At 42.6% G+C, this 27,722-nt stretch overlaps 1 protein-coding gene across 2 annotated transcripts; it reads left to right on the top strand.

The window, feature by feature from the left end:
• Positions 1 to 1,867: 1,867 nt before the first annotated feature.
• On the top strand, positions 1,868 to 27,001 carry Cul2 (cullin 2). Of its 2 annotated transcripts, none has more exons than XM_073092403.1 (17): positions 1,868 to 2,041; positions 10,258 to 10,339; positions 11,177 to 11,301; positions 12,272 to 12,367; positions 13,704 to 13,797; positions 14,833 to 14,907; positions 15,544 to 15,859; positions 16,301 to 16,470; positions 17,747 to 17,887; positions 18,623 to 18,730; positions 19,169 to 19,239; positions 19,798 to 19,996; positions 21,131 to 21,268; positions 21,948 to 22,157; positions 22,780 to 23,020; positions 24,596 to 24,702; positions 25,842 to 27,001. In XM_073092403.1, the coding sequence occupies exons 2-17, from the start codon at positions 10,277 to 10,279 to the stop codon at positions 26,001 to 26,003; spliced, it is 2,316 nt and encodes a 771-aa protein (XP_072948504.1). In that variant the 5' UTR covers positions 1,868 to 2,041; positions 10,258 to 10,276; the 3' UTR covers positions 26,004 to 27,001. The 2 variants fall into 2 exon arrangements, with proteins under 2 accessions (XP_072948504.1, XP_072948503.1); XM_073092402.1 differs by having other exon boundaries at positions 24,593 to 24,702.
• The last annotated feature ends 721 nt before the right edge of the window (positions 27,002 to 27,722 follow it).

The following is a 27,722-nucleotide window of genomic DNA, read 5'->3' as shown; positions in this document are numbered from 1 at the left end:
GACAACTGACTCCTGACTCCTGACTCAGGAGTGAGTAATCTTTACTAATCTATGGATCTATACTTACTTTATTTTCAAACTGAAGAGTGCGGTAGTAAGTCATTGACAAATCCCAGGTTTATATACGATTTATTATTTACGCTTTATATACGTTTTAAAAATATATCTAACTGCATATTTATTAAAAAATAACTGCATAATTATGTAACATTTATTATTTACTGGACGTGGATAAATAAAGCTCGTCATTTTAATTCATAATAATATTAAAAATATAAACCTACTTAAGTTCTTCGTCATACATGTCAAATTAACAAATAATTTTTCGTCCATTTAAAAAAATACGTCTGAAAATTACCGTCTTCATTATAATTATTTTAATAAAAGGAAAATACTTTTAAAGGGCCGTATTTATCCACTACAATGTAATTAAAAAAACTTTACTATTTTATCATCATTTAAAATGTAGCGTGGTTGCCATATTGTAAAATTTAATTTTGGCGGTAAACATAAAGCGTAATTTGCTACAACCATAGATAAGTAAAGATTACTCACTCCTAACAAGAAAATGTACCCAGTTTTGAGAATTGAAATAGTTGCGTAAAAAAGTTTTGTCACGTCTCCGTGCTAAAATGTCCCTAAAATATTTGAAATAATTATTTATTTATTACGTAAATTACGCAGTATTGGTTATTTATTCTTAAATGTTCTCTAAAAATGTTTTTATTTGTCAAGAATTCAAAAAAAGAACTTACTAAAATAAGCCGTTTGTGGCTTCATTCAATTTCAAGGCGGCGAAGTATCTTTACTAATCTATGGCTACAATAATATATTTAAACTCATTTCATTTTACACTAGAAATATAATGAGAATATTTGTGAAATTAGATTTCTGCTTGAAGGTTTGTGGTTAATTAACTCAAAACTGTACAGTTTAGACAATGTAAGACGTTTTTTAATACGAATAAAACTATAAGTAACTATCACTGTCTTTTTATTTTTAGCGCTGAATTATTGAATCCTTCGAAATCCCTTAAAATACATAATAAAGACATCTATCTTATCTTGGTTGGCGTCTGGAGGTCTACAGGGAGGAGTCAGTTTTCCAAATATTTCACCAATTTTCTTCTAGTAAACCCTTTATTGGTTACATAATATAGTAAATGGGTACAAAGACACATTTGGGGCTTGTATGTACTATGTAAGATTTTGAGAAAACTTTGATAGCGTAACTCAGCAGCACTATCTCTTGATGAGTTGCGGGAAGACGCTATAGCGTGCGCTAGTAGCGTCATCTGTTGAGTTGTGGGTTTTTTGGCTCAGCGTAATTCAATAGCGCTATCTCTGAACTTATTGCAGGAAGTCGCCATACACCTAACATACTACAGTAATAATATAGTCCGCGCGAAACTGCTAGTCCACTCTGAATATAGAAATTAGTCGCTTCGGCATAGCAAATTGTATACTTACTACATATACAAGTATACTGAATCAAGCTGAGTGTTTTTTTTTAAATTTGGACTTTAGCAAGTTCCGAACAGTGATTTTATAATGATTGAGGACTAAGAAGGACGGATACATGAAGTATAATATGTAAGTACAGTAAGTAATATGTACTCTTGAGAAGATGATTTATACATTATAATACAGAAATAGGTATGATGGTTCTCTTTGACTCCATCTATAAAAAAATGTTACTCTGCATGGATCGCTATTGGCTATTGGTATTAAGCTCAGAAAAAAACTCTATAATAATATTTAGAAAGTTTTTCGGAAAGTACTCAAATATTATTATGTAATAGATATTAATGGCAAAATTCTTGTCATCCAGGCCCGCAAAACATTTTTAATCTGTACAACGTAACAGATTAAAAACACAAACGTCATGTCACATAACGCGAAATGACGCGAATCTCCTGCATTTTCTAATCCGATCTCGTGAATACGGAATATTTTGTTGATTTCTTACGCGGTATCAAACGTGTGGAATAAGCGGTGAAGTGGTGTACAGTGTGAGGTTTGGCGTTACAGAGGCTTGAGTGGTACGTTTTTTTTTATATGTCATTGTAATTATTTTTGTTATGTTATTATGCTGAGTAATTTTGGTACAATTTTCGTTGTTGTCACGCTGCCAAGTCCGTTGCGCGGTAGACGAACACTGTTCTTCGCTAGACCGACCTCCTAACACAAAGACATGATGATTCTACGCTTTTCTGTTCCCCTGGTACTTCTAGAAAATCGTCAATGAAATACGCGTATGTGATTCTTACTAGAACGTTTTGTTTACTACTTTAGGAAGAGCGAAGTAGCTTTCTGAGACTCTTTTTAAGTCCCAGTACTGGGCATTTACCTCTTCCCACAATTGAGGGTATTTAAAGCATCCCCAAGGTGTTGAAACCTTTGGTTAGTTTCAAATTTTCATATTGGCCATAAGGTCTCCAAAAAGGTTTTACATCTGGTATTCAATGATAACAGACTTTGACTATCTAGTTTCTATAGTTGTATCAACATGAATTTCTTAAAAATAATCAATATTCATAAATAATATTGAAGGTATCTTTGTTTACAAATTAATTGACTAACAGTAGACATCTGTACCTGTGATAGTAACTTATCAGAAAATTATTTTTGAAAAAAAAACTGGTAAGTAGGTATATGTTTGCAAAATTATCCATATGTAACATTTTAACATATGATCTGTAAACATACTTTTAATTCATATAAAAATAATAAAAGCTCATTTAAGTGAAAAAGGAAATAATATGGCTTAAGTCACTCCCACAATTTAGACGAATCCAATGACACCTCATATGTTAAACCGTCAAGCTCTTTGGGCTGTTGGGCATGCTAATAAATCAATAAACACTTTCTACACTCACAGCCCCACACTAGGATTCCCTCTCGTGGGTGCCATGGACACACGTAGACAAATACACAAACACCCAGACCCAGAAACAGAAATCTAAATTCATCATTTAGATATTTGTCTGGCTGGGATCGAACCCGGAACCCTTTGTGCGTCAGACCGGTATGGTGGCCGCTCCGCTACGCAGGTCGTCGTAATGACACATACATACATCATACATAGAGATAAATACATTCATACATACACACAAAACTGTATGGACATCTGTAACAAACTTCATATGCAACAGGTTCGACCTGAAGTTGATCACAGATGCTTTGCCAGATGGTCACATATGTAAGGTAGTCACCATCTACATCCTTCTATTGATACCACCTTGGATAACTATGTCTCTCTTACCACACCCTTCAAACAAGAACACAGCGGCGCTTAACACTGCTGTTATAAGGTAGGTATTGGTGTGACAGTGGTGCCAGAGTAATACTACAAAGGATTCTACATACATACTTCTTTGTTAGTCAATTTGCTAGAATAAAATAAGTATACCATAATCTGGGCTATATTTCTTGTGTGATACTTGTGTGTTTAATTGATGTGACAGTGGTGCCGACACTCAAACCAAAACACAATAGAGCGTAACACTGCTTATATAAGGTAGAAATAGGTGTGACAGTGGTGCCAGAGTCATACTACAAAGCAGTCTACAACACACCTACCATCATCTGGGCTACATACTTGTTTGTTAGTCAATTTACTAATATAAAATAGGTATAGTCCACACCAAACTGCTAGTCCGCTCTGAATATAGGAACAAGTCGCGTCGCAATAGCAAATTGTAGATATTAGCGGGACGTAAAACAGCATAGGACCCTCCCGGTCCTCGTCCGCTGCCCTCTCTTGCAAATGGATATACACAGCTGCGTAAGTGTGCCCTTACGTTGTTACGGGGTACATTTTTGTAATTTTGTGAAGCAACCTCAGAGCGGACTAGAAGTTTGGCGTGGACTCCACATTGACTATTCATTGCGAAAACAATGTTGTTTACACACTTGACCATGAATTTTGTTGTTTACAAGTTGTTTTTGCAGACATTTTCCGTGTTAATCCATATTTTCATATTTATGACATGCTAAATATACTATAAACAGATTTATATTGGGACATTGTTTTGGTTCAGTTTTTGGGTTCCATACTCAAAGGATAAAAACGGAATGTACTAACCCTCTGCTGTCTGTCTGCCTGTCTGTCTGTCACAGGGCTCTATCTCTTGAACCGTAATAGATAAACACTTGAGATCTTTACAGAGTATGTATAACTGTGGCCGCTATTACAAACGTTAAAAATAAAAAAAAACCTTTAAAATGAATGGGGATCTCCATACAAGAAACCGCTATATTTTGGCGTTTTTCGTTTTATCTATTTTGCTATAATAGGAAGACAGTTCAAATTTTCACAATCCATTTACTTCTCTGGCTGCTATGATAACAAATACTAGATATATAACGAATACTAGAATATTTTGGTCCATGTTGCTGATGTGTGTTTGGTTTTTTCATTTTAATTTGCTGTGAATATTTAATATTTTGTCATGACGTGAATATTTTGATTTGATTAGAATAAATTATTATTCTATACTAGATAAAAAATAAATAAGAATTTGTTCAAATCAAATCTCTTTATTTGTAAATATAGGTCTTACAGGTGTTCATATGGTTATATAAAGTGCGCTATATTTAAGTTAAGATTAAAACTACTTCGCAACAATCTGCTACAAATATGTATGATGGTATATATTTTAAACCATGCAGTATGTACCACCCTCCCTCCCTCAAAGAATGCATGCAGATGCAAAAATTAAAAATATACACCACCATACATACCACCACCAACACGTGTTTCGCTCCAAAACGGAGCATCATCAGGGTAAGTTGACTCTACGACGGTGTTGTTGCGCTATATTTGACCCTTTTGGGTATACAAATGACATAATTTATAAGTCCTATTGCAAATCATAAAAAAGAAGTATCATTATCATTATTTACATTCATACAAGTTATTATTATTAAATCATTGAATTATTATTATATTATTATCATCATTGTTGGTACGGAACCGTCTATGTGCGAGTGCGACTCGCACTTGGCATTTTTTTTGTTACCAATTCTGGCATTCACTTGCGTTCGTAAATCTATTTTTAGTTTAATACAAAGACATGTATGTTCCCCTTTGAAATCTTTGTTCAATGGCTTAAAAATAAACTTATTGACGTATGTTGGATCTGTGATTACAGCCAAACTGAACAGGGTACCAGGTTTGAGTCCTGGGGGGTTACTACCATCTCTTAAAACAATATTATTTTAAGTATACATTGAAATTTCGTACCACGGACGCTTAAGGAGGTCATGGTACAAAACAAAATAATGTTCAAGCAATCACTACATAGTATAAAACAAAGTCGCTTTCTCTGTCCCTATGTCCCAATGTATGCTTAAATCTTTAAAACTACGCAACGGATTTTGATGCAGTTTCTTTTAATAGATATAGTGATTCAACAGGAAGGTTTGTATGAATAATACAAGCATAACATACAAGGAAATCACTGATAATTGTACAGATTTTGTGAATAAATAATTTTTTTTTTAGCTTACATTGCAAACGCTTGCTGAACCCTACAAGATAAATTAAAATAATGTTCTACAGTATTGTACACCTTGAAAATATTTACAAATAAGTCCGCGATGGCATATGTCTATCTTTGTTGCGTACTCTACAATAACTGTTTTTATGATTTAAAAAGAAAACAAAAATTAAGTTCATAATAAAATGGTTTTAATAGATAGCAAATATTAATCCTTATCGAAATAAATTGTTTCAAAAAATTAAGTGTTTAATGTAGATAAAATTTGCTCCTTATAGCATGTAGATTAGACTTTTAGTTTAGAAGATCCTACGAGTGTAACATTTTGCGGGATGAATATATGGAGGCACGCGCTCATATACGCTGTTATCAAACGAAATATATTGAGCGCCAACTTCAGAAATATGTACTAAACTGTCATTTATTTCAATTATTTTTACTTTGTAGAAGTTGGTTTTATTTTTTTGTTAATTTTTTTTTCATACCCCTAAGTGATAAGGGTTGTTCACCCTTAACATTTTTTATTATATGGCAACACAACGTTTACCGGGTCTGCTAGTATTGTAATAAAACTCTCACCCCCTGGCGCCCTGTCAGACATTTTTATTATAAAATAGTTTTAGTATAGAATAAAAGAAAAGAAATGTACTGATGCATTATTTTATTTTTTATTGTTTAACTTAACGATTAAGCAGACGTGCTACCTGATGGAAAGTAGTCAACATAGCCTATGGACATTTGCAACACCAGAGGAGTCGCCAATGAATCGCCGGCTTTAAAGGAGAGATCTTTTTGCCCTTTTATAAGATACGTCATTATAATATATATCATGAAGGTGGTAAAATCCTTCAAGATTTGACTCTGGAGGCATCATCGTTACACCTTTTTTTTTTATAATATAGAAGTAGCAGACGAGCATGCAGTCCACCTGATGGTAAGTGGCTACTGCCGCCCATGGACATATGTAATCAACCCCAGATAGGATTAGATATTCCTACCTGAGGTCGGCCACAGATGCGCCGCTACTCCTGAGGACTAAGCTGGAACGCCTCGAAAAAGTCTGTCTCCCTTACCACAGCCTTCAAACCGGAACACAGCAGCGCCTAACACTGCTGTTATTAGGCAGAAATAGGTGTGGCGGTGGTGCCGCCAGAGTCGAACCATAAAGGGTTCTACCACCTTCAAAACACCTATTTCTACTACTAGTGATAGCAGTGTTAAGCGCTGCTGAGTTCTAATTTAAAGGGAGACATACTTTTCCGATGCGTTCCAATTTAGTTCTCAGGGGTAGCGGCGCATCTGTGGCCGACCTCAGGTAGGAATATCTAATCCTATCTGGGGTTGATTACAGATGTATGGGCGGCAGTAGCCACTTACCATCAGGTGAACTACATGCTCATTGACTATCTTTATATATATTTATTTCTTATGTGCGTGTGTATGCCACTGAACTCCTCCTAAGCGACTGGACTGATTTTGATGAAATTTGTTGTGTGTGTTCAAGGGGACTTGAGAATGGTTTAGATTCACAATTTAGTCCGTGGGAAAAGGTTTTTTTTAATTAATTTTTAATTCGTAAGTAGTTGTTGATTTTGGGATGTTTCACATTGGTTTCGTCAGACTTCGCTACCATCGCAGTTTCAAATATTCTATAGTCCGATTCATAATTAGGTGTCCAAAATGTAAACAAAGGTGTTGACCTATCAAGAAAATATGTGTCAAATGGCAGTGTCTTATTTTTGACAATATTAAATTAATACATCGATAATAAAATAATAATCTAAATAAATTAAACCCAATTCACATTTTCCAATATTTATATTAACTCAATTAAATTTTATACAGTAATAATAATAAAAAACAAGATTTAGGAGAGAAAATTAAATTGTGATAATGGTCATACAATCGGCATCCAAAACATTTTGTGTGCCGCCATTTTTAAGTTTCATAGTTGATATTATTCATTTTCGTGATCGTGATCGAACTCGAATTTTTTCTAGTTTTCTTAGCGGGTTTTTTTTAATTGTGTGCAGTTATTAAGTTTTTGTTTTATGTTGAATTTTGTGAAATTTTTCTTTTCTTGTTAATTTGTTAAGGTTTGCAATACCTATAATCGAATTTTGACAATGACATTTCTTTGTTTACATTTTGGACACCTAATTATGAATCAGACATATCTATTTTTCAAACCCTTAACATTTTTTTTGTTTATATGGCAACACAACGTTTGCCGGGTCAGCCAGTATTCATATAAAAGTAGAAAGAAATTGGTGTACTAGTGGTACTTTACAACTGCAATTGAAAAAACAATGACAATATAATGAATATAAAATACTCAACCCAAATTTAGGTTGACACTCTGTTTTTTAATTAATTTAAATGTGACTGATCGAGGTTAATTAATTTTAATTATTCATTTTATTTTATTTCGTCTGTCCTGTATTTGGGATATGTTAATAAATGGGAATTAATTATTACCCATTACTGTCACACTGCTGGGCACAGGTCTTCTCTCATGATCGGAAGGATAGGGCCATAGTCCACCGCGCTGGTCAAGTGCATATTGGTAGACTTCATATATCTTTAAGAACTTATTTTTAACATCTCTCAAGTGAGCAGGTTTCCTCATGATGCTCTCCTTCGCCGTTAAAACAAGTGATAATTAATTTATAACTTTATTATATTATACTAACTTATTTTATTATAACATTATTATTAACTTTGAAATGTCAGAGGTTCCTTGAATTTGAACCTCGGACCCCTCGACTAAGAGGACGTGTTTCAACCACTAGACAATCAATGCATTTTTTAATAGTGGCGAGTTCCCGCAACTTGTCAAGAGATGGCGCTACACTTTAGAATCACGCTAACGAAGTTTTCTCAACATCTTGTACATATATAAACTCCGAACTGAGACTGTCGGAGCACGGCCGCTGTCCGGGTGTGATCACCTTTAAAAGGGGGGTTTAGTGCGGTAAAAATACAACATATACCGACGCCGTGGGAGCGACGCCGGGTTATGTGGGTCTTTTACCGCACTAAAATCCCCCCGGTGGCCGCCTTAGCGCTTGGTAGAGAACTCCGGGATCTCCAGCGGAACACAACTAGAGTCCTCCAAGTACAATGCCCTATCAGGCTCTGCTTTTGGGGGAGCAATTTACGCTCCTCCCGTTCACCTGGTATTTACGGCGGTATGCGACCACACATACCGCCGTCCTTCCCGGGGTCGCTTGCTGGACGGTTCGAGCTCCCACTCTTGCCGCTCGCAACCCCGGAAGTCCCCCTTTTAGTCACCTCTTAAAGCAGGGGATACCGTGACCATAGTAAAGAAAGAATAGTAGCACAGCTTCATACAAATCGGCCTCCGCCTGTTTGTATGTGTGCGTAACTAGCGGGCGCCGTGCACGCACTTTTTACGCACACAATCAAATAGAGAAGAGTTGCCGAGAGTTGTCTCAGTACGGGCCGCGCCACGCGTGGGTTCGCGCGCATTCTGTTTTCTGAATTTAGCATTTGAGTTCACAGATATGTAATTGTTCCTTATTATTGATTATGGGTTTGTTTACTTCGTGCAAGTTATATATTTACTAACATAATGTATACAATGTGTTACACGACAGTAAATAAAAGTACTCGTCGTACAAGGTGTTTGGATAGGTTGGATAGGTTGTGATACTACTAAAATAATTCTTACTCAATATTTGAAAAAAAGGCTATTTAAGCTTAATTTATTTTTAATGTACTGCCCATGTTTCCGTAAACATTTTTTTGCGTAAATTGTCAATTGACACTTTCAGGAGTCGAAGATTTTTTTTCTGTTCTCAATTTATAATTACTTAAATGTGTATTTTATATTTAAGACGTATTTTATTCACAACCCATTTATGAATTGGTGCAACATTTCAATATATTACGGTATTTAAACCCTAGTGCTGTTATAATACGAAAATAATCTATATATATAAAAATCAATAGGTGTTCGTTAGTCTCGCTAAAACTCGAGAACGGTTGGACCGATTTGGCTAATTTTAGTTTAGAATAATTGTGGAAGTCCAGGGAAGGTTTAAAAGGTGAGTAAATATGAAATATATTTCATAAATATATTCTGTGGCAGTAAAAATTTTGCCGGGTCAGTTAGTATTTAACTAAAAATAAAAGTGACAACCCTATGCATCACTGCAAGAGTAGGTAATTATCTCGCAGAGAGGCCTTAGCTAACCTACTATTCTTCCTTTACTATGCCGTGACCCTATTCTTGTTCCGGGACTACAGGGACACCTAGCCGGACGGGCATGGTCACCTTGTTTTTTTTATTGTTTTCGAGGGGGAAACCTTCTAAAGGTACCCAAAAGGTAAAAAGGGAGCGACGCCGGGTTATGTGGGATTTTTACCGCACTAAAACCCCCCCGGTGGCCGTCCTCAGCGCTTGGTGGAGTACTCCGGGATTTCCAATGGAACACAACAGGAGTCCTCCGAGCGCGATGCCCCGGTCGGGCTCTGCCCTGGGGGGAGCACTTTACGCTCCTCCCGCACACCTGGTGTTTACGACGGCATGCAACCACACATGCCGCCGTTCTTCCCGGAGTTGCTCTCCGGACGGGTCGAGCTCCCACTCTTCCCGCCGGCAACCCCGGAAGCCCCCTTTTAGTCACCTCTGGGCATGGTCAGCTAGCCCGTCGAGAGATCTTTCGTTACCAAATTATATTCAAGGTCATTGGGTTAATCCAGGTCCTGATATGATATTTGTGTTGCAGGTTTCACGACCGGAGCTCGATGATGTCTCTTAAGCCAAGGAATGTGGACTTTGACGAGACTTGGGCCAAACTTAAAGAAACGGTGAGTATTTTTTTATAATATAGGTGTAGCAGACGAGCATGCAGTCCACCTGATGGTAAGGCTACTGCCGTAAATGGACATGTGTTATCGACCACAGATAGGGTTAGATTCCTACCTAAGGTCGGCCACAGATGCGCCGCTACCTTTGAGGACTAAGCTGGAATGTCTCGGAAAAGTTTGCCTTCCTTATACTTATTACCAGAACACAGCAGCGTTTAAAGCTTCTGTTATTAGGCAGAAATAGGTGTGGTGCTGCTGCCACACAAGGTGAAACACAGACGGTGCTACCACCTTTAAACGTAAATATATTTGCGAAGGTGGTAGAACCCTTTGTGTTTCGTCTCTCGCGGCAACACCGCCACACCTATTTCAGCCTAATTTTGAGCGTTAAACGCTGCTGTGTTCTGGTTTGAAGACATGCTTTTCGGAGGCGTTCCAGCTTAGTCCTCAGGGGTCGCATCTGTCATCATGTAGAAATTTAATGTTTTCTGAGGTTGATTACAGATGTCTATAAGTGGCAGCAGCACTTGCCATCAGGTGAACTGCATGCTCGTCTGCTACTCCATTATTATATAAAACAGATCCCAAAAGTCGTGTAGAAAAAATATTTGTCTGGCACATTCTGTGTCTGACACGTTCAATGTCTGTAGACATAAACAGAGCCTTAAAAGTGTACAAACAGAGAGACAAACACATAAACATGATCTAAAGTAAGATGAATGGTACATATTACCCTTACTGGGTAGTAACTCGGGATATCCAAACCCAGTACAGAGGGCCCTGCCCCTTGTTTGGTAATATTTGAAAGAAATAAACTGTTTTTTTTGTCTTTTTCAGGTGGCCGGTGTAGTCTCACTGAAATCGGTGGAGCGTTCAGTGTGGAACTCGAGGTTTTCTGATGTGTATGCGTTATGCGTTGCACACCCTGAGCCACTCGCAGACAAACTGTACGATGAGACCAGGTTAGTGTGATGAGAAGTTGAACTTCTCTATGTTGATTAGTAAAAAAATATTTCTGCCTCATAACAGCAGTGTTAAGCGCTGCTGTGTTTTGTTTTAAATGGTGTACGGGAGACATACTTTTCCGAGGTGTTCTAGACACCTAGACAGCTAGGTGTGTCTAGGTGTCTAGACATACTTTTCCGAGGTGTTCAAGACACCTAGACACCTAGGTGTGTCTAGAACACCTCGGAAAAGTATTTCTTAGTCCTCAGGGGTAGCGGCGCGTCTGTGGCCGACCTCAGGTAGGAATATCAAATCCTATCTCGGCTTGATTACGGATTTCCATGGGCGGCAGTCGCCACTTACCATCAGGTGGAGTGCATGCTTGTCTGCTACTCCTATATTATGAAAAAAATGAAAGAAATGAAAAATGAAAAAAATGATTTATTGATTCACAATTAATGTTAATTTGTAATTGTTGTTACGTAATTGATGTTACAGAATGTAGTAACTGTAGCAGGAACTATGGGTTAGGCGAATTAAAAAAAATATCTTAAACTGTAACCAAATGTACGATGAGACCAGGTAGGTGTTGAAGAAGTTGGACTTCTCTAACCGGAACTATTGTATAGCCGAATTGAAAATATCCTGGAATCGTAACTGAATCTGAGGTAAAAGTTTCGAAAGGAATAAAGGTGGGAGAACCGTCAGTGGTCCTACACCGTCACACCTATTTGTGCCTAATAACAGCAGTGTTAAGCGCTACTGTGTTCTACTTTGAAGGCCACACCCTTAAGGGAGACATACTTTTCCGAGGCGTTCCAGCTTAGCCCTCAGGGGTAGCGGCGCATCTGTGGCCGGCCTAAGGTAGGAATCTAATCCTATCTGGGGATAATTACAAATGTCCGTACGGCAGTAGCCGCTTACCATTAGGTGGACTGCATGCTCGTCTGCTACTCCTATTTCATAAAAGACTTAATTCTGTTTCAGGACATTCCTAGAGGAACATGTAAGTGGTCTGTTGGAGAGGGTGCGCGGTGAAGCGGCCTTGGAGAGTACAGATTTCAGAGATGGTTTATTGGCGAGGTGGGTAGATTAGTTTTACTTCGTGGAACATTTAGATGCGAATTGAAGGAACAGTGTGGTTTCACTAAAGGGTTCGCCATATAAGATCTCTGTTGGCGTAAGATGGTAACTAATTGTGTGTAAAACTGTGAAGGCAGTGATAGCCTAGTGGTTAAGAAACTCGGCCTCTCGATCGAGGGGTCCGAGGTTCAAATCCCAGGCACGAACCTCTGATTTTTCCAAGTTATGTGCGTATTAGAAATTAATTATCACTTGCTAAACGGTGAAGGAAAACATCGTGAGGAAACCTGCATACCTGAGTTTTATAAAAAAAAAAGAAATCTCGAAGGTATGTGAAGTCTACCAATACGCGCTTGGCCAGCACGGTGGACTATGGCCTAGTCCTTCTCATTCTGGCATATTTTAAATGTTGTTCTTTTGTAAGTCTTATTTATTGAATAAATGAAGAAAAATATGGAAACACGCTAAATAATGTCCTTTTAAAGTATATACTTTTTCTGCGATACTCATGAGTATTGAGTATCAATATTGTAATCCATACTTTCTGTAAGTTTTTTTTGTGTGATTATCTCAATTTTTAAATTTTAATAATCGATTTTAATAAGTCATTTATTACTAATTTAATAAGCGTAGAAAGTGTTATTATTGATAAAAGATATAATAAAATATCTGGTGACTTCCCGTTACTCGTCAAGAGATGGCGCCACTAGTATTTCTGAATCACGCTATCGAAGTTTTCTCAACATCTTGTACATATCTCCTACACACCTCTGAACTGTGACTGTCAGAGCACGGCCGCTGTCCGGACATGATTACCTAGCCCACGGAGATCTCCCGATGCCAAAGATAGCTTATAAATTACTAGTTTTTGCCCGCGGCTTCGCCCGCGTTTAAAAGAAAATAAGATGACATACAACATAATATAAAACAGAAAATTCGTACCTTCATTGGAACGACAGTGGCGGCGAAAATTGGTCGTAACTCCGGAACCTTCGTGGGCTCATGAACAACAAATTTGCTAAATATCATCACTTGATCAAATTCATAGTTTACGAGTCAATCTTTACTAATATCGATTAAAATAATCGATTTTTTTGGTCCAAAAGATCGATTCTCCGATTAATCGATATTAGATATCCCTAGTTCCCGTGGGATTTCCGGGATAAAACTATCCTATGTCCTTTCTCGGGTCTCAGACTATCTTTGTACAAAATTTCATTAAAATCGGTTCACTGGTTTAGGCGTGAAGAAGACACAACCAGACAGACAGACAGACAGACAGAGTAACTTTCGGATTTATAATATTAGTAAGGATGATTATGGTGTTTTCCAACAGGTATGTGACAGCGTGGACGGAGTACAGTCAGGGCGTGGCTTACCTCAACAGCCTTTACTCATACCTCAATCTACAACATGTTAAACGACAGAAGGTAATACTTCGTTTTGTATACGTATTATGGGTTCGTACACAAAACTGCGATACGACGTCGCATCGCAAAAATCTGCGAGCTCCCTCGACGCATCGCAAGAACTTGCGAATTGATTCGCATCGCACAGTGGTTGTTGTTGTTGGTCACCCTGAGAGACGCTACGCCGCACGATATCGCATCGCAGCAATTCGCATCGCAATTTTCTGCGTTGCGAATTCGCATCGCGTCGCATCGCAGTTTTGTGTTCGAGCCCTATAGTATAGTACGTTTCTTATACTCGTTTTAAAAGATACAGACTGAAAATGGTTTTTAGACGAAACTGAATACGACTATTCGGTTTTGTTTCCAGTTTCGTTCACAATCGAAATGGAAGCTTTATAAATTAACGCTTTAATTTAGTGATTTAAATATGTATATAAGTATTTAGATAAGTTATCTCTATTAATTTATGTTTTTTCATCGGTCATAGGGAAAATTGGGTTAAATCAGACCAATTTTCTAACGCTTTTTAAATGTATATATTAGTATTTATTGTTAAGTGTTACATTACCTTGTAAGTTTGCTTCGTGTATGTTTTTTATTTTGTGTACAGAAATAAAAGTTATTATTATTATTATATCCTCTCCGTTACTTCCGCGGCAGAGAGGAATCCATGCAGGGTTTCTCCACGAAAAAAATCTCACCAAGTGTGAGTCGAACTCGATGGTTTTTTGGGGGTGGGGGAGGTTTTGACCCCCTGTGACCCCCCTCTGTAGGACCGTATCTGGAAGGTTAAGTCCGCTCCAAACTTCAAGTCCGCTCTGAAGTTGTTGCGCGCAGATGTAGTCAGAGAGCCAATGCGGTCGAACACAACTACAAGCATATACTCCTTGCAACAGTGCGAGCACACTACCGGCGCGGTGCAGCAAACCCGCTTATATCGAAAATTAGCTGTTGCTACGCGATTCATGTCTATATTCAGAGCGGACTAGAATTTTGACGCGGTCTCTAACAATATAACAGTTTCGTATATGTTCCATCTTGTCTCCATTTCAGGTATCAGACGCTGAAATAATATACGGTTCGGCCGCTACAGTCAGTTGTACTGAACATGATTCGAGACAATTAGAGGTAAGACAAGATATCGACATGGTTTGAAATAACGTAGTGCGTGTGTGTGTGTGTGTTTGTATGTGTGCGTGAGTGTTTTTGTGTTTGTGTGTGTGTGTTTGTATGTGTGCGTGAGTGTTTGTGTGTGTGTGTGTGTGTGTGTGTGTTTGTATGTGTGCGTGAGTGTTTGTGTGTGTGTGTGTGTGTGTGTGTGTGTTTGTATGTGTGCGTGAGTGTTTGTGTGTGTGTGTGTTTGTGTGTGTGTGTGTGTGTGCGTGAGTGTTTGTGTGTGTGCGTGTGTGTGTGTGTGTGTGTGTGTGTGTGTGTGTGCGTGCGTGCGTGCGTACGTACTACTTTGGCATAATTAATCGTAACTTCGTAACTACTATTATAAATGAAAATGTGAGTTTGTTTGTTTGTTTACCTTAAAATCGCGTCGTATTTGAATACCGTCCCCTAGGGACAGATAAAAACTTACGATTGGGAACGAAGCCGCGGGAAAAGTTAGTAATAAAATGAAAAGAGTGCGTGTACCAGTGTGCAAGATTTTTTTTCTGTTTTTTATCAGTTTTCCCAAACGCGCCAAAAAAAGTATATCTTCCATACACATAAGCCGCCATTTTGAATTAGGTATGATTACAGTTATGATCTTTCTAGGTGGGGGAACTCGGCCTAGTAATATGGGAGACGGTACTCCTCCGTTCCCTTGGCACGGCGCTGACGTCACGTGTCGTTGCCGCATTGGGCGCCGCCCGGGAATCGAACCCGGAGTGGCGTGATGTGCAGACCCTTCGCGAGGCGATCCTGTCTACGGTTCACGTGCAGTCTTTCCGCGTGAGGGCGCCACTTGCCCTATACCATAGATTGGTTTTGGAGCCCTTTCTGTCGGCCGCTGCGGCACATCATACCACTCTAGCAGCGAGTCTGCTGCAGCAGGCTGACGTGTCGCATTATATGCAACGGGTTTTGGATGGTGAGTAGTGCAACGGCATTTTTAAAAGAATTGATTTGCGAGTATTTCTCTCCCCATTGTCAGTAAACTAAAGTAAGCTAAACTGTTCCCCTCTTTCCCTATGTAAACATTGGAATTACATTTATTTCCCGGAAATATTAAACTGTCATCAAACGAATCAAAGGGTACCGCTACTGACGATTACGTAACATTTAATTGATCCAATATGACGTTTGACCCTGATACAGAAATTATAAATATATTCGCGCGTTCGGAACGGGGTTTATCGAGCAAGTGATGGACTGGCGGTGCGCAGCGCCCGCACTTCGCTTAGGGTGTTGAGTGTAGGGATGTGCGTAAACACATTCAGAAGTGGTAAACCCAGTTCGCCGCCTCTCTCTCGACCTCGAGGCGCATTTTGCGGCGAAGTACGTGTACTAACAAGTCCTCTTTGTCCCGCAGGTCTCGAACGCGAAGTGTCCCTAGCCACAAAGTACCTGCACTCCGGCAGCGTCGAAGCGGTCCGCTGCTGCTACGAGCGCGCGTACGTGGCGGCGCACCTGCCCGCGCTGCACGCGGAGGTCGAGCGGCTCATGCGCGAGGCGTGCGAGGACGACCCGCGCGCGGACCAGGTAGGGGGTCGGGGGGTGTGGGGGGTACACTCGGGCGGCGCACCTGCCCGCGCTGCACGCGGAGGTCGAGCGGCTCATGCGCGAGGCGTGCGAGGACGACCCGCGCGCGGACCAGGTAGGGGGTCGGGGGGTGTGGGGGGTACACTCGGGCGGCGCACCTGCCCGCGCTGCACGCGGAGGTCGAGCGGCTCATGCGCGAGGCGTGCGAGGACGACCCGCGCGCGGACCAGGTAGGGGGTCGGGGGGTGTGGGGGGTACACTCGGGCGGCGCACCTGCCCGCGCTGCACGCGGAGGTCGAGCGGCTCATGCGCGAGGCGTGCGAGGACGACCCGCGCGCGGACCAGGTAGGGGGTCGGGGGGTGTGGGGGGTACACTCGGGCGGCGCACCTGCCCGCGCTGCACGCGGAGGTCGAGCGGCTCATGCGCGAGGCGTGCGAGGACGACCCGCGCGCGGACCAGGTAGGGGGTCGGGGGGTGTGGGGGGTACACTCGGGCGGCGCACCTGCCCGCGCTGCACGCGGAGGTCGAGCGGCTCATGCGCGAGGCGTGCGAGGACGACCCGCGCGCGGACCAGGTAGGGGGTCGGGGGGTGTGGGGGGTACACTCGGGCGGCGCACCTGCCCGCGCTGCACGCGGAGGTCGAGCGGCTCATGCGCGAGGCGTGCGAGGACGACCCGCGCGCGGACCAGGTAGGGGGTCGGGGGGTGTGGGGGGTACACTCGGGCGGCGCACCTGCCCGCGCTGCACGCGGAGGTCGAGCGGCTCATGCGCGAGGCGTGCGAGGACGACCCGCGCGCGGACCAGGTAGGGGGTCGGGGGGTGTGGGGGGTACACTCGGGCGGCGCACCTGCCCGCGCTGCACGCGGAGGTCGAGCGGCTCATGCGCGAGGCGTGCGAGGACGACCCGCGCGCGGACCAGGTAGGAGGTCGGGGGGTGTGGGGGGTACAAGGTACATTGTGATAAAAGATACGAAAGCTTATTTTGAAAGGAAAGCATGCGTAATAGACATAGAATGTTTGGCTTCTGAAACATAGGCAAATGAATAGGCATAGGAAGGGGACCTATATTTATCGTCCTTTTTTAGATACATTAAACTGAACGACGTTTTTCGCCGACCTGGTTGGCCAGGAGCTGTAAATTTAACTTTTGCCCTAAGCTCGCCTCTCACAACTCCTTAATAGCTGTAGATGTAGACATTCATGATAGGGATGGCCATATTTTGTATATAAATCGACTGAATAGTCTCAGTAACGTTGTCGTTTCATTCCCCCCAGCGTCGCGAGGACCTCCGTCGTCTCTACACACTGTTGAAGCCGCTCGGCGCCGCGGCGCTCCGCCCGCTCGTGGACGCGGCGCACGCGCAGGCGGCGAGACACGGCACGCAGCTGCTCGCCGCGGACCGTCCGCACGACGAGGTGCGCGACACACACACACTGTGACACACATACAGACACACACACACACACACACACCCGCTCGTGGACGCGGCGCACGCGCAGGCGGACACACACGCACACACACGCAAGCACGCACACACATGCACGCACACAAGCACACACAAACACGCACACACACACTCACACACACACGCACACACACACGCACGCACTCAGACACACACACGCACGCACGCACGCACACGCTCGTGGACGCGGCGCATACACACGTACACAAATGCATACGATAGATATGGAGGGGGAGGCTGACACACATATAAAAAAAATATCGCTTCGTACACGCAGGTCGCGAGCCGCCGACACGACGAGGTATCTGACCACACACGTACCTATACGTACACATATAAAAAGATGCATGTATACACATCCATACATATACGTATGCGCGAAATATAATATAAATACAAATATTTTATAACTATTTTTTTCAATGCTGTCAATATTTTGACTAATATTCATAACCTTGTCCATATATTCTTAACCTTGACTAATTCTGATAATCTAGACTAATATTCATAACCTCGACTAGTAAATCGCTTCACCTTGAGTAATATTTGTTTTGACACCTTCATTAACATTCATAACATTGACTTATACTCTTAGACTTGACTAACATTCATAACCTTGACTTATATTCATAACATTGACCAATTTTCTTAACCTTGACTAATAACAAGTTCTTTACATTCGCAGGCGCACACACACTTCGTAAACGCGATGTTATCCCTCCACGGCAAATATACGAAACTTTTCACGGATGTGTTTGGCGGCGCGCAAGCGTTCATCGGCGCTTTGGATAAGGTTAGATATCTTTTGTTATCTATCTTTTGTCTCATGTTTTTTTTATAATATAGGAGTAGCAGACGAGCATTGCAATTCACCTGATGGTAAGTGGTTACTATCGCCCATGGACATCTGTAATCAACTCCAGATTAATTTCCGAACTAAGGTCAGACAGACAAGTATGTCTTGCTTACCACACTCTTCAAACCAGAACGTAGCAGCGCATAACACTGCTGTCATTAGACAGAAGTGGGTGCGGTGGTAGTACAAATTTGTAGCGGACCTCATCTTATCTGGGGTTGATTCCAGATGTCCATGGGCGGCAGAAGCCACTTCCCATCAAGTGGATTGCATTTTCGTTTGCTATGTCTATCTTATGAAAACAATCCATGTCTTATCTGTGGGGAAAGTAAGCAGTAGAAGTTAAAATAATATTTTTTTTTATTCTATTTGCAGGCGTGTAGCGCAGTAGTGAACGCACGGAGTCCGGGCGAATCGGCGGCGAAAGCACCAGAATTATTGGCCAAGTAAGTAACAATGTTATTTTATATAGTAACCTACTATAAAATATATGATGACGATATATAACAGCTTATAATAATAATAGCGTGTATTGTAGAGGAATAATTTGAACACTATATACCTTGATCTTATATACCCCGAGACGTAGAGTGATACGAGATCATAACTCTATTAAATTGGAATACATGTGTGCTATATTATTTACACTATGTATCCAAATAGTAGGCCATATTTACATAGCGTATCCAAACAACACGCTACATTTACATAGCGTATCCAAATAGCACGCTATATTCACATAGCGTAACCAAATAGCGCGCTATATTCACATAACGTAACCAAATAGCGCGCTATATTCACATAGCGTAACCAAATAGCGCGCTATATTCACATAGCGTAACCAAATAACACGCTACATTTACATAGCGTATCCAAATAGCACGCTATATTTACGTAGCGTAACCAAATAGCGCACTATATTCACATAGCGTATTCAAATAGCCCGCTATATTCACATAGCGTAACCAAATAGCGCGCTATATTCAGCGTCTTCTCCCCCGCAGATACTGCGACGCGCTACTCCGCCGTCGCGGCGCCGACGCGGACGCTGACGAGAAGCTAACGGCCGCGATAGTCGTGTTCAAGTATGTGGACGACAAGGACGTGTTCCAAAAGCACTATGCGCGCGCGCTCGCCCGTCGGCTCATACACCAGCTGTCCGCGTCCATGGAGCAGGAGGAGGCGATGATCAACAGGCTCAAGGTGGGTGTGATGGAGGTGTGATAGGGGTGTGGGGGGTGTGATACTGCGGGGCGGGGGTCCGGGGGGTGTGACGGTGGTAGTGCGGGGATGGCGGTGTGATAGAGGTGTGATAGTGGTTCGGATGTGTGATAGGGGTTGTGTGATACTGGAAGGTGGCTGAGGTGAGTAGAAGAGTGTGACAGAGGTGTGATAGATGTGTGATAGCGGTGCATTGGCTGTGATAGTACGGGGCGAGGGTGCGGAGGGTGTGACGGTGGTGGGGGTCGGTAGTGGGGGGTGTGATGGTGGTGTGATAGAGGTGTGATAGTGGTTCGGAGGTGTGATAGGGGTAGTGTGATACTGGAAGGTGGCTGGGGTGACTAGAGGAGTGTGACAGAGGTGTGATAGTGGTGTGATAGCGGGGCGGGGGCTGTGATAGTGCGGGATGGGGTGTGGGGGGTGTGACTGAGGAGGAGGGCGGTAGTGGGGGGTGCTAACGACCGCGATAGTCGTCTTCAAGTATGTGGACGACAAGGACGTGTTCCAGAAGGGGGAGTGTGCCGGTGGTGTGATAGAGGTGTGATAGCAGTGCGATGTTTGTGATAGTGCGGGGCGAGGGTGCGGGGGGTGTGACGGTGGAGGGGGTGGTAGTGGGGGGTGCTAACGTCACTTAACGTCACTTAAAACACTTAACGTGCCTACAAAAATACATATTTTATTAAAGAAGGTGTATCAATTGTTCCTTAAAAATAATCGGTAAGTAAGAGTAAGTGAAGTTAAGGTTACATCATAATTACTATTACTATTATTTTCCCTGAAGTCGGCATATGCATTTATGAGTTTAGATATTTATTTCTCATTAAAATTATTTATTAATGACATTGACTTCTATGAGGAAGTCGAATTCTTCAAAGTTATGTGCGTATTACAAATTAATTATCACTTGCTTAAACGGTGAAGGAAAACATCGTAAAGACATCTGCGTACCTCAGAAATCTCTAAAAACTTTTCAAAGGTATGTGAAGTCTATCAATACGCACTTGGCCAGCGCGGTGGACTATGGCCTAATCCTCCTGTGCGGAGACCCGTGCCCAGCTGTGAGACAGTAATGGATCGATGAGGACTAATTAATTTCTCTTTTTTTTGTCTTTCCAGGCGGCGTGCGGCTACGAGTTCACGAACAAGCTGCACCGCATGTTCACGGACGTGGCGGTGTCGTCGGACCTCAACGCCAAGTTCCAGCAGCACTTGCGCGACAGCGGCCTGGCTACACACACCGGCTTCTTTATACAGGTAGAGACCACGCCAAACTTCTAGTCCGCTCTGAATAAAGATAGAATATAACGAGTCGCGAGGCCCCCCGGCATCCTTATGAAGGGTGTGGTAAGGGAGACAGACTTTTCCGAGGCGTTCCAGCTTAGTCCTCAGGGGTAGCGGCGCATCTGTGGCCGACCTCAGGTGGGAATATCTAATCCTATCTGGGGTTGATTACAGATGTCCATGGGCGGCAGTAGCCACTTACCATCAGGTGGATTGTATGCTCGTCTGCTACTCCTATATTATAAAAAAAACCCTCCGGTGCTCACTCTCGCCCGCGGGGACATAGTGCAGTTAGTGTGTCCTTACGTTGTACGAAGATTGTTGTTTGTTCGACCGGCTCCACCGCCACACCTATTTCTGTTATGACAGCAGTGTTAAGCGCTGATGTGTTCTGGTTTGAAGTGTGGTAAGGGAGTCATACTGGTCCGAGGCGTTCCGGCTTAGTCCTCAACGGTAGCAACGTATCTGTAAATATATGGCTGTGATGCCACCGGAGTCTAAGCACTAAGTATAAGTTTTTTTGTCAAAACCTATCAAATGAGAGGCGGATAAAAAAAACTCTTCTTTTTTGTGCATAAGTGACACACTCATAATAAAACCAAATAAACCATTCATACATAGAAAGAATGACTTTGTATCTACTCACTCACAGGTACTACAAGCGGGGGCGTGGCCGCTGGGCGGGGCGATGGCTCCCTTGGCCCCGCCCGCTCAGCTAGAACGCCCCGCCCGTCTCTTCGAAGCCTTCTACCGCTCCTCCTTCAGTGGGCGGCGCTTGGCGTGGTTGCATCATCTGTGCACCGGCGAGCTTCGAACCCGGTACACGCAACGGGTGTATCATATCAGTGCCACTACGCCGCAGGTTAGTGTGTGTGGGGTGATGTGTGTGTGTGCGTGAAGGTCCTTGGGTATTTGGATATGTACTGTCAAAGTTCGGTTGTGTCAAAAGAAAGACTTGCTCGTCTGTTCACAGAACTGTCAAAAATACGGCTTGTCTTTCAAAAGTTCGCCCGTCAAAATAACGGCTTGCCTGTCAAAATAACTGTTAGCCTGTTAAAATAACGTCTTGCGTGCCTAAATAACAGTTTGCCTGTCAAAAGAACGTCACGTTGACAGAAGAATGATCTGTCAAGAGAACGGCTCGTCTGTTTAACGATCGATTCTCTTAAAGAACGTTTCGCTCGTGTGTCTAAATGTCGGTTAAAAGAACGATTCGTCTGTCAAAAGAACGGCTCGGTTGTTCTGTATGAATGTGTTTGCATTTTTTGTTGATCCCTTACACTGTTTTCATTTATGCCCGTCATTAAAAATCAAAGTATTCTCCATAATCTGGTTTTGCTTTCCAAACATTGATATTTGACAATTTATTCATACTAGACATCGTCAAATTTCGATCTAAGGTAGGTAAATAGCGGATAGATAGATTATTAATAACGAGCGCAAGACTTGTAGACTGTAGTATACAACTGCTTAAATTGTTCCAGTGTGCGCTCCTCCTAATGTTCGAGACCGCCGATCGCGTACTGGTCCGCGAGGCGAAGGACGCTTTACAGCTCGACGGCGACAACTGGACACGACACGCCCGTCCCGTCGTCGAAATGGGCCTCCTCACGACCGACGACGTCGACGGCGCCCGGGACGACGCCGAGCTGCTGCTGAACCTCGGCTTCAGCTGCAAGCGCACGCGGCTGCGGCTCACGTGCGCCGCGAGCGTCGGCTCGCAGGGTGAGCGCGGGGAGAGGGGGGACAGGGGGGAGGGGGGACAGGGGGTCGGGGGGTTAGCTGCTGCTGAACCTCGGCTTCAGCTGCAAGCGCACGCGGCTGCGGCTCACGTGCGCCGCGAGCGTCGGCTCGCAGGGTGAGCGCGGGGAGAGGGGGGACAGGGGGGAGGGGGGACAGGGGGTCGGGGGGTTAGCTGCTGCTGAACCTCGGCTTCAGCTGCAAGCGCACGCGGCTGCGGCTCACGTGCGCCGCGAGCGTCGGCTCGCAGGGTGAGCGCGGGGAGAGGGGGGACAGGGGGGAGGGGGGACAGGGGGGAGGGGGGTTAGCTGCTGCTGAACCTCGGCTTCAGCTGCAAGCGCACGCGGCTGCGGCTCACGTGCGCCGCGAGCGTCGGCTCGCAGGGTGAGCGCGGGGAGAGGGGGGACAGGGGGGAGGGGGGACAGGGGGTCGGGGGGTTAGCTGCTGCTGAACCTCGGCTTCAGCTGCAAGCGCACGCGGCTGCGGCTCACGTGCGCCGCGAGCGTCGGCTCGCAGGGTGAGCGCGGGGAGAGGGGGGACAGGGGGGAGGGGGGACAGGGGGTCGGGGGGTTAGCTGCTGCTGAACCTCGGCTTCAGCTGCAAGCGCACGCGGCTGCGGCTCACGTGCGCCGCGAGCGTCGGCTCGCAGGGTGAGCGCGGGGAGAGGGGGGACAGGGGGGAGGGGGGACAGGGGGTCGGGGGGTTAGCTGCTGCTGAACCTCGGCTTCAGCTGCAAGCGCACGCGGCTGCGGCTCACGTGCGCCGCGAGCGTCGGCTCGCAGGGTGAGCGCGGGGGGAGGGGGACAGGGGGGAGGGGGGACATGGGGTCGGGGGGCCGAGTTGCTGCTGAACCTAGTGGGGGTCAGGCGGGGGTGATCCTAACCCGAACAGCAATGGTGATGGACAGTTTGTGTAGGGACAAGAGTCTGATTCTGAGGGAGTAAGGGCCAACACACATAAAAGCGTTGTGGGGTATTACACTTAATTTGTAGTGACAGACTTTAGTTTCGATTTCCGTTAAGTTTCGGAAAAAAAACATGTTTCGATCAAAATTTCAGTTTAGGCCTCGATCACAAATAAGAACTAGATACACAATCCCATACAAAAATGGACTTCAAAAGTGGCGTCAAACGTGTTTATAAAAGCGACAGAATCTAAAATTAATGCAAAATCAACCTTATCACTATTATTTAAAGGTGTTAAAAACTGCTTACCAAAAGCAATAATTTTTTACGACATAAGCTAGCTGTCATAAGCTATCACTTTGACAGGTTTGTGCACCCAAATGTCTATTTGGGTGCTCTTTTCGTCGCACCGTTTTTTTTGTCGCAGATTGTGTATCTAGTTCTTATTAGTGATCGAAGAGTTTAGGCCACAAATAAAGACTTTTTTCCTCACGATGTTTTCCTTCACCGTTAAAGCAAGTGTTGATGTGTAATTCACACATATATTTCGTAAGTTACGTAATATAAAACGTCGGTCCCACTAGGCTGCCACTGTAACCAACCTTTATACAAATAACCCTTACAACCAAATTAACCCCATTACAATAATCAGCAGGTACCCCGAGCACAACATCAACGACATCTAGCGAAGCGACGCACTGCGACGACGATCGCAAGATGTACCTCCAGGCGGCGCTCGTGCGCATCATGAAGCAACGGAAGGTAATGTTCTTACGGTCTTTTATGAAATCATTTGTTCATTCATTATTTGCTAAATAAAGTAGTAATTATTATAGACGATGGTAGAAGGTGGTAGAACCCTTTGTGGTTCGACTCCGGCGGCACCACCTCCACACCTAATTCTACCTAATAACAGCAGTGTTAGGCGCTGCTGTGTTCCGGTTTGAAGGGTGTGGTAAGGGAGATAGACTTTTCCGAGGCGTTCCAGCTTAGTCCTCAGGGGTAGCGGCGCATCTGTGGCCGACCTCAGGTAGGAATATCTAATCCTATCTGGGGTTGATTACAGATGTCCATGGGCGGCAGTAGCCACTTACCATCAGGTGGACTGAATGCTCGTCTGCTACTCTCATATTATAAAAAAAAAGGTGGTACACCGTTTGTGGTTCGACTCCGGCGGCATCACCGCCACAATTGTTTCTGTTAAAACATCAGTGTAGCGCTGATGTGTTTTGGTTTGAAGAATATAAGGAAGACTTATTTATCCGGGGCTTTCCAATTTGATCCCCAGGGCTAGCGACGCTTCTATGTGTACAAGATGTTTAGAAAACTTCGATAGTGTGATTCAGAAACGTGTAGCGCCATCTCTTGACGAGACGCGCGAAAACGCTACTTCCTTCAGCCAGTTCTTTCAATTATTAATTCCTTTATGCAATCAATTATTCTTTCGTTAAATCACTTATCCCCTTACTCATCCGTTTAATCAACCCTTTAATCTGTCTCTCATTCATTCAGTGTTCCATTGAATGATTCATTATTTGATTCGATCGTATTTTTTTCTTATTCAGCTAAATAATGTTAAATTAATTAAAATTTCCACTATTTCCTTCATCCATTCGTTCATTCATTCATTCTTTCAATAAATGAATAATTTCTTCATTCATTTTTTTTTTATTTTTACATTCAATTATTTATTCTCTTTTCTTAACTTATTAGTCCGCGGGGTTGCAACACATTTGTGACCCACCTCAGATAGACTCTAATCTTATCTGGGGTTGATTAAAGATGTCCATGTAGCATGCTCGTTTGCTACTTCTATATTAAAAAAAATATAATTAACTAAAACTAATCAACTAATTAATTAAAAAAATAAAATTAGTTTTATTTTCAACCATCCTCCCCAGGTACTCCGCCACACCGAGTTGATCCAAGAAGTCGTCTCCCAAGCCCGAGGGTCCTTCGCCCCCTCGGTCGCGATGATAAAGAAGTGCATCGAAGCCCTAATCGACAAACAGTACCTCGAGAGAGCGCCCGGCACCCTAGACACTTACTCTTATCTCGCGTAGAGCGATGCGACACTAGACACGACACTACGACACTAGACACGTGGTACACAAGACACTTATAGAGAGCGTCGGGCCAAACAATTATGTTGCATAGACAAAACGGAGTGGAGCATAGAGATTGTTTTTTTTTTGCGACTTATTGTCACTTTGGTACAACTACCCACATTTTTTTTCAAAAAATATTTTAAGCTGAAAAAAAGGTGTTTTTAACGTTGCCAAAGTATGTCAATGCTTCCACTAAAGTAGTTTCACCCCCTAATCGTTCACCCTCTTTCATCCCTTTTTCACCCTTATATAGAGTCTATATTATAAAGCTATTTAAAAAATCTTTAGAAGTACTTATCAAATATGAAAAATCTTTTTTTATTATGAATGAGGAAGGTTTTAGGCTAGAATTTTGAAAAATCTAGAATTCGCGTGCAAAAACCCACCTTGACCTCTCTGTAGTATGTGCCTCCATATAAGTGGGAGGTCAATGAAAATGATTATGATTTTTTTTTGGAGAATGGGAGTTGGAATAGAAGAGTGGGAAAATGTGAACTATTTTAAAACGAGTAAAACCGCGTGGTATAGCTAGTGAAATATCTAAAGAGCTGTTTTTTTGTATTAAAGATATTTTATTTGGTCTTCCTATTACAGTTGAGATATAATTAGTCGTTGTAATATAATATGGTTCTAGGCAGGTTTTTAACATTCTAGAAAGGAGTCAAAAATTTATCGGATTTTTCAAAATATTTTTAAAATTACTCAAAAAATTCAAAATTTAAGAAGCGGAGGGTAGTTTTAAATTTTCAAAAAGGTTTGTTAAAAAAAGTTTGAGTCAAAAATACATCGGATATTCAAAATATTTTTTAAATTACTCAAAAAATCTAAATTAAAAAAATAGAGGGTAGTTTTGAAATTTGTAAAAGTTTTGTTTAAAAGAGTTTGAGTGTGTAGGCCGATATAGTTCCATAGCTGTGCATAAAACTTTCTCAGAAATCAGATTTAAGATAAAAGATATATATTATTAACTCTACCTAATATAATATTATGTAAAATAGATTTATTCACATTGCTATAGTCCGCGTAAAACTGCTAGTCCGCTCTGAATATAGAAATGAATCGCGTCGCCATAGCAAATTGTATGACAACACCCGCTCGCAACAACTTCAGAGCGGACTAGCTATTTTGCGCGGACTATACTAATATATCTGTGTCAAACGCAATTTTTACAATTTTTTACAAGGGTTTAGCAATCTGAATTAAATTATTATTGACTAAAGATTGTCTGGGAGTTTTGGGTCCCAGTTGGGTACGGGTCTCCTCATAATTTGTTGTGGAAATCGCAAAGCACGCTAATATTTTTAATTCATTTAATTTATTTGCAAGAACATAGTGGTATTTTAAATGCGGGTAGTCATAATTTTCTTGTCTACCTACTTAATGAGGTGGGCGATATAAAAATGAACACTTGACAATTATAAGTAGAAATTGTGAAACATTAAGAAAAAGTTTAATTCAGATTGCATAAATCGTGAAATGAAAAAAATGTATAGTAAAATGCTGAATTTACAATTAATTTCGTTTGTAAAGTTATTTAAATCTACCTTTTGTATTATAGACAAAAATAAAATATGAAATTCAAATTTGGTAGAACTCTCTGTGGTTCGACTCCGGCGGTACCACCGCCACACCTGTTTCTGTTATAACAGCAGTGTTAGGCGCTGCTGTGTTCTG

This window comes from Epargyreus clarus, unplaced genomic scaffold, assembly GCF_041222505.1.
Source record: "Epargyreus clarus isolate Ecla_fem2 unplaced genomic scaffold, WU_Ecla_fem_2.2 ptg000036l, whole genome shotgun sequence".
Taxonomy (NCBI): Eukaryota; Metazoa; Arthropoda; class Insecta; order Lepidoptera; family Hesperiidae; genus Epargyreus; species Epargyreus clarus.
The sequence above is the reverse complement of the archived record's forward strand: the minus strand, read 5'-3'. Positions and strand labels throughout refer to the sequence as shown.

Coding starts and splice junctions, on each gene's coding strand:
- Cul2 (XM_073092402.1), top strand. CDS start 10,277: ATGATGTCTCTTAAGCCAAGGAATGTGGACTTTGACGAGACTTGGGCC. Junction 14,908..15,543: donor ATGATTCGAGACAATTAGAG/GTAAGACAAGAT, acceptor TGATCTTTCTAG/GTGGGGGAACTCGGCCTAGT. Junction 22,158..22,779: donor TCAGTGCCACTACGCCGCAG/GTTAGTGTGTGT, acceptor AAATTGTTCCAG/TGTGCGCTCCTCCTAATGTT.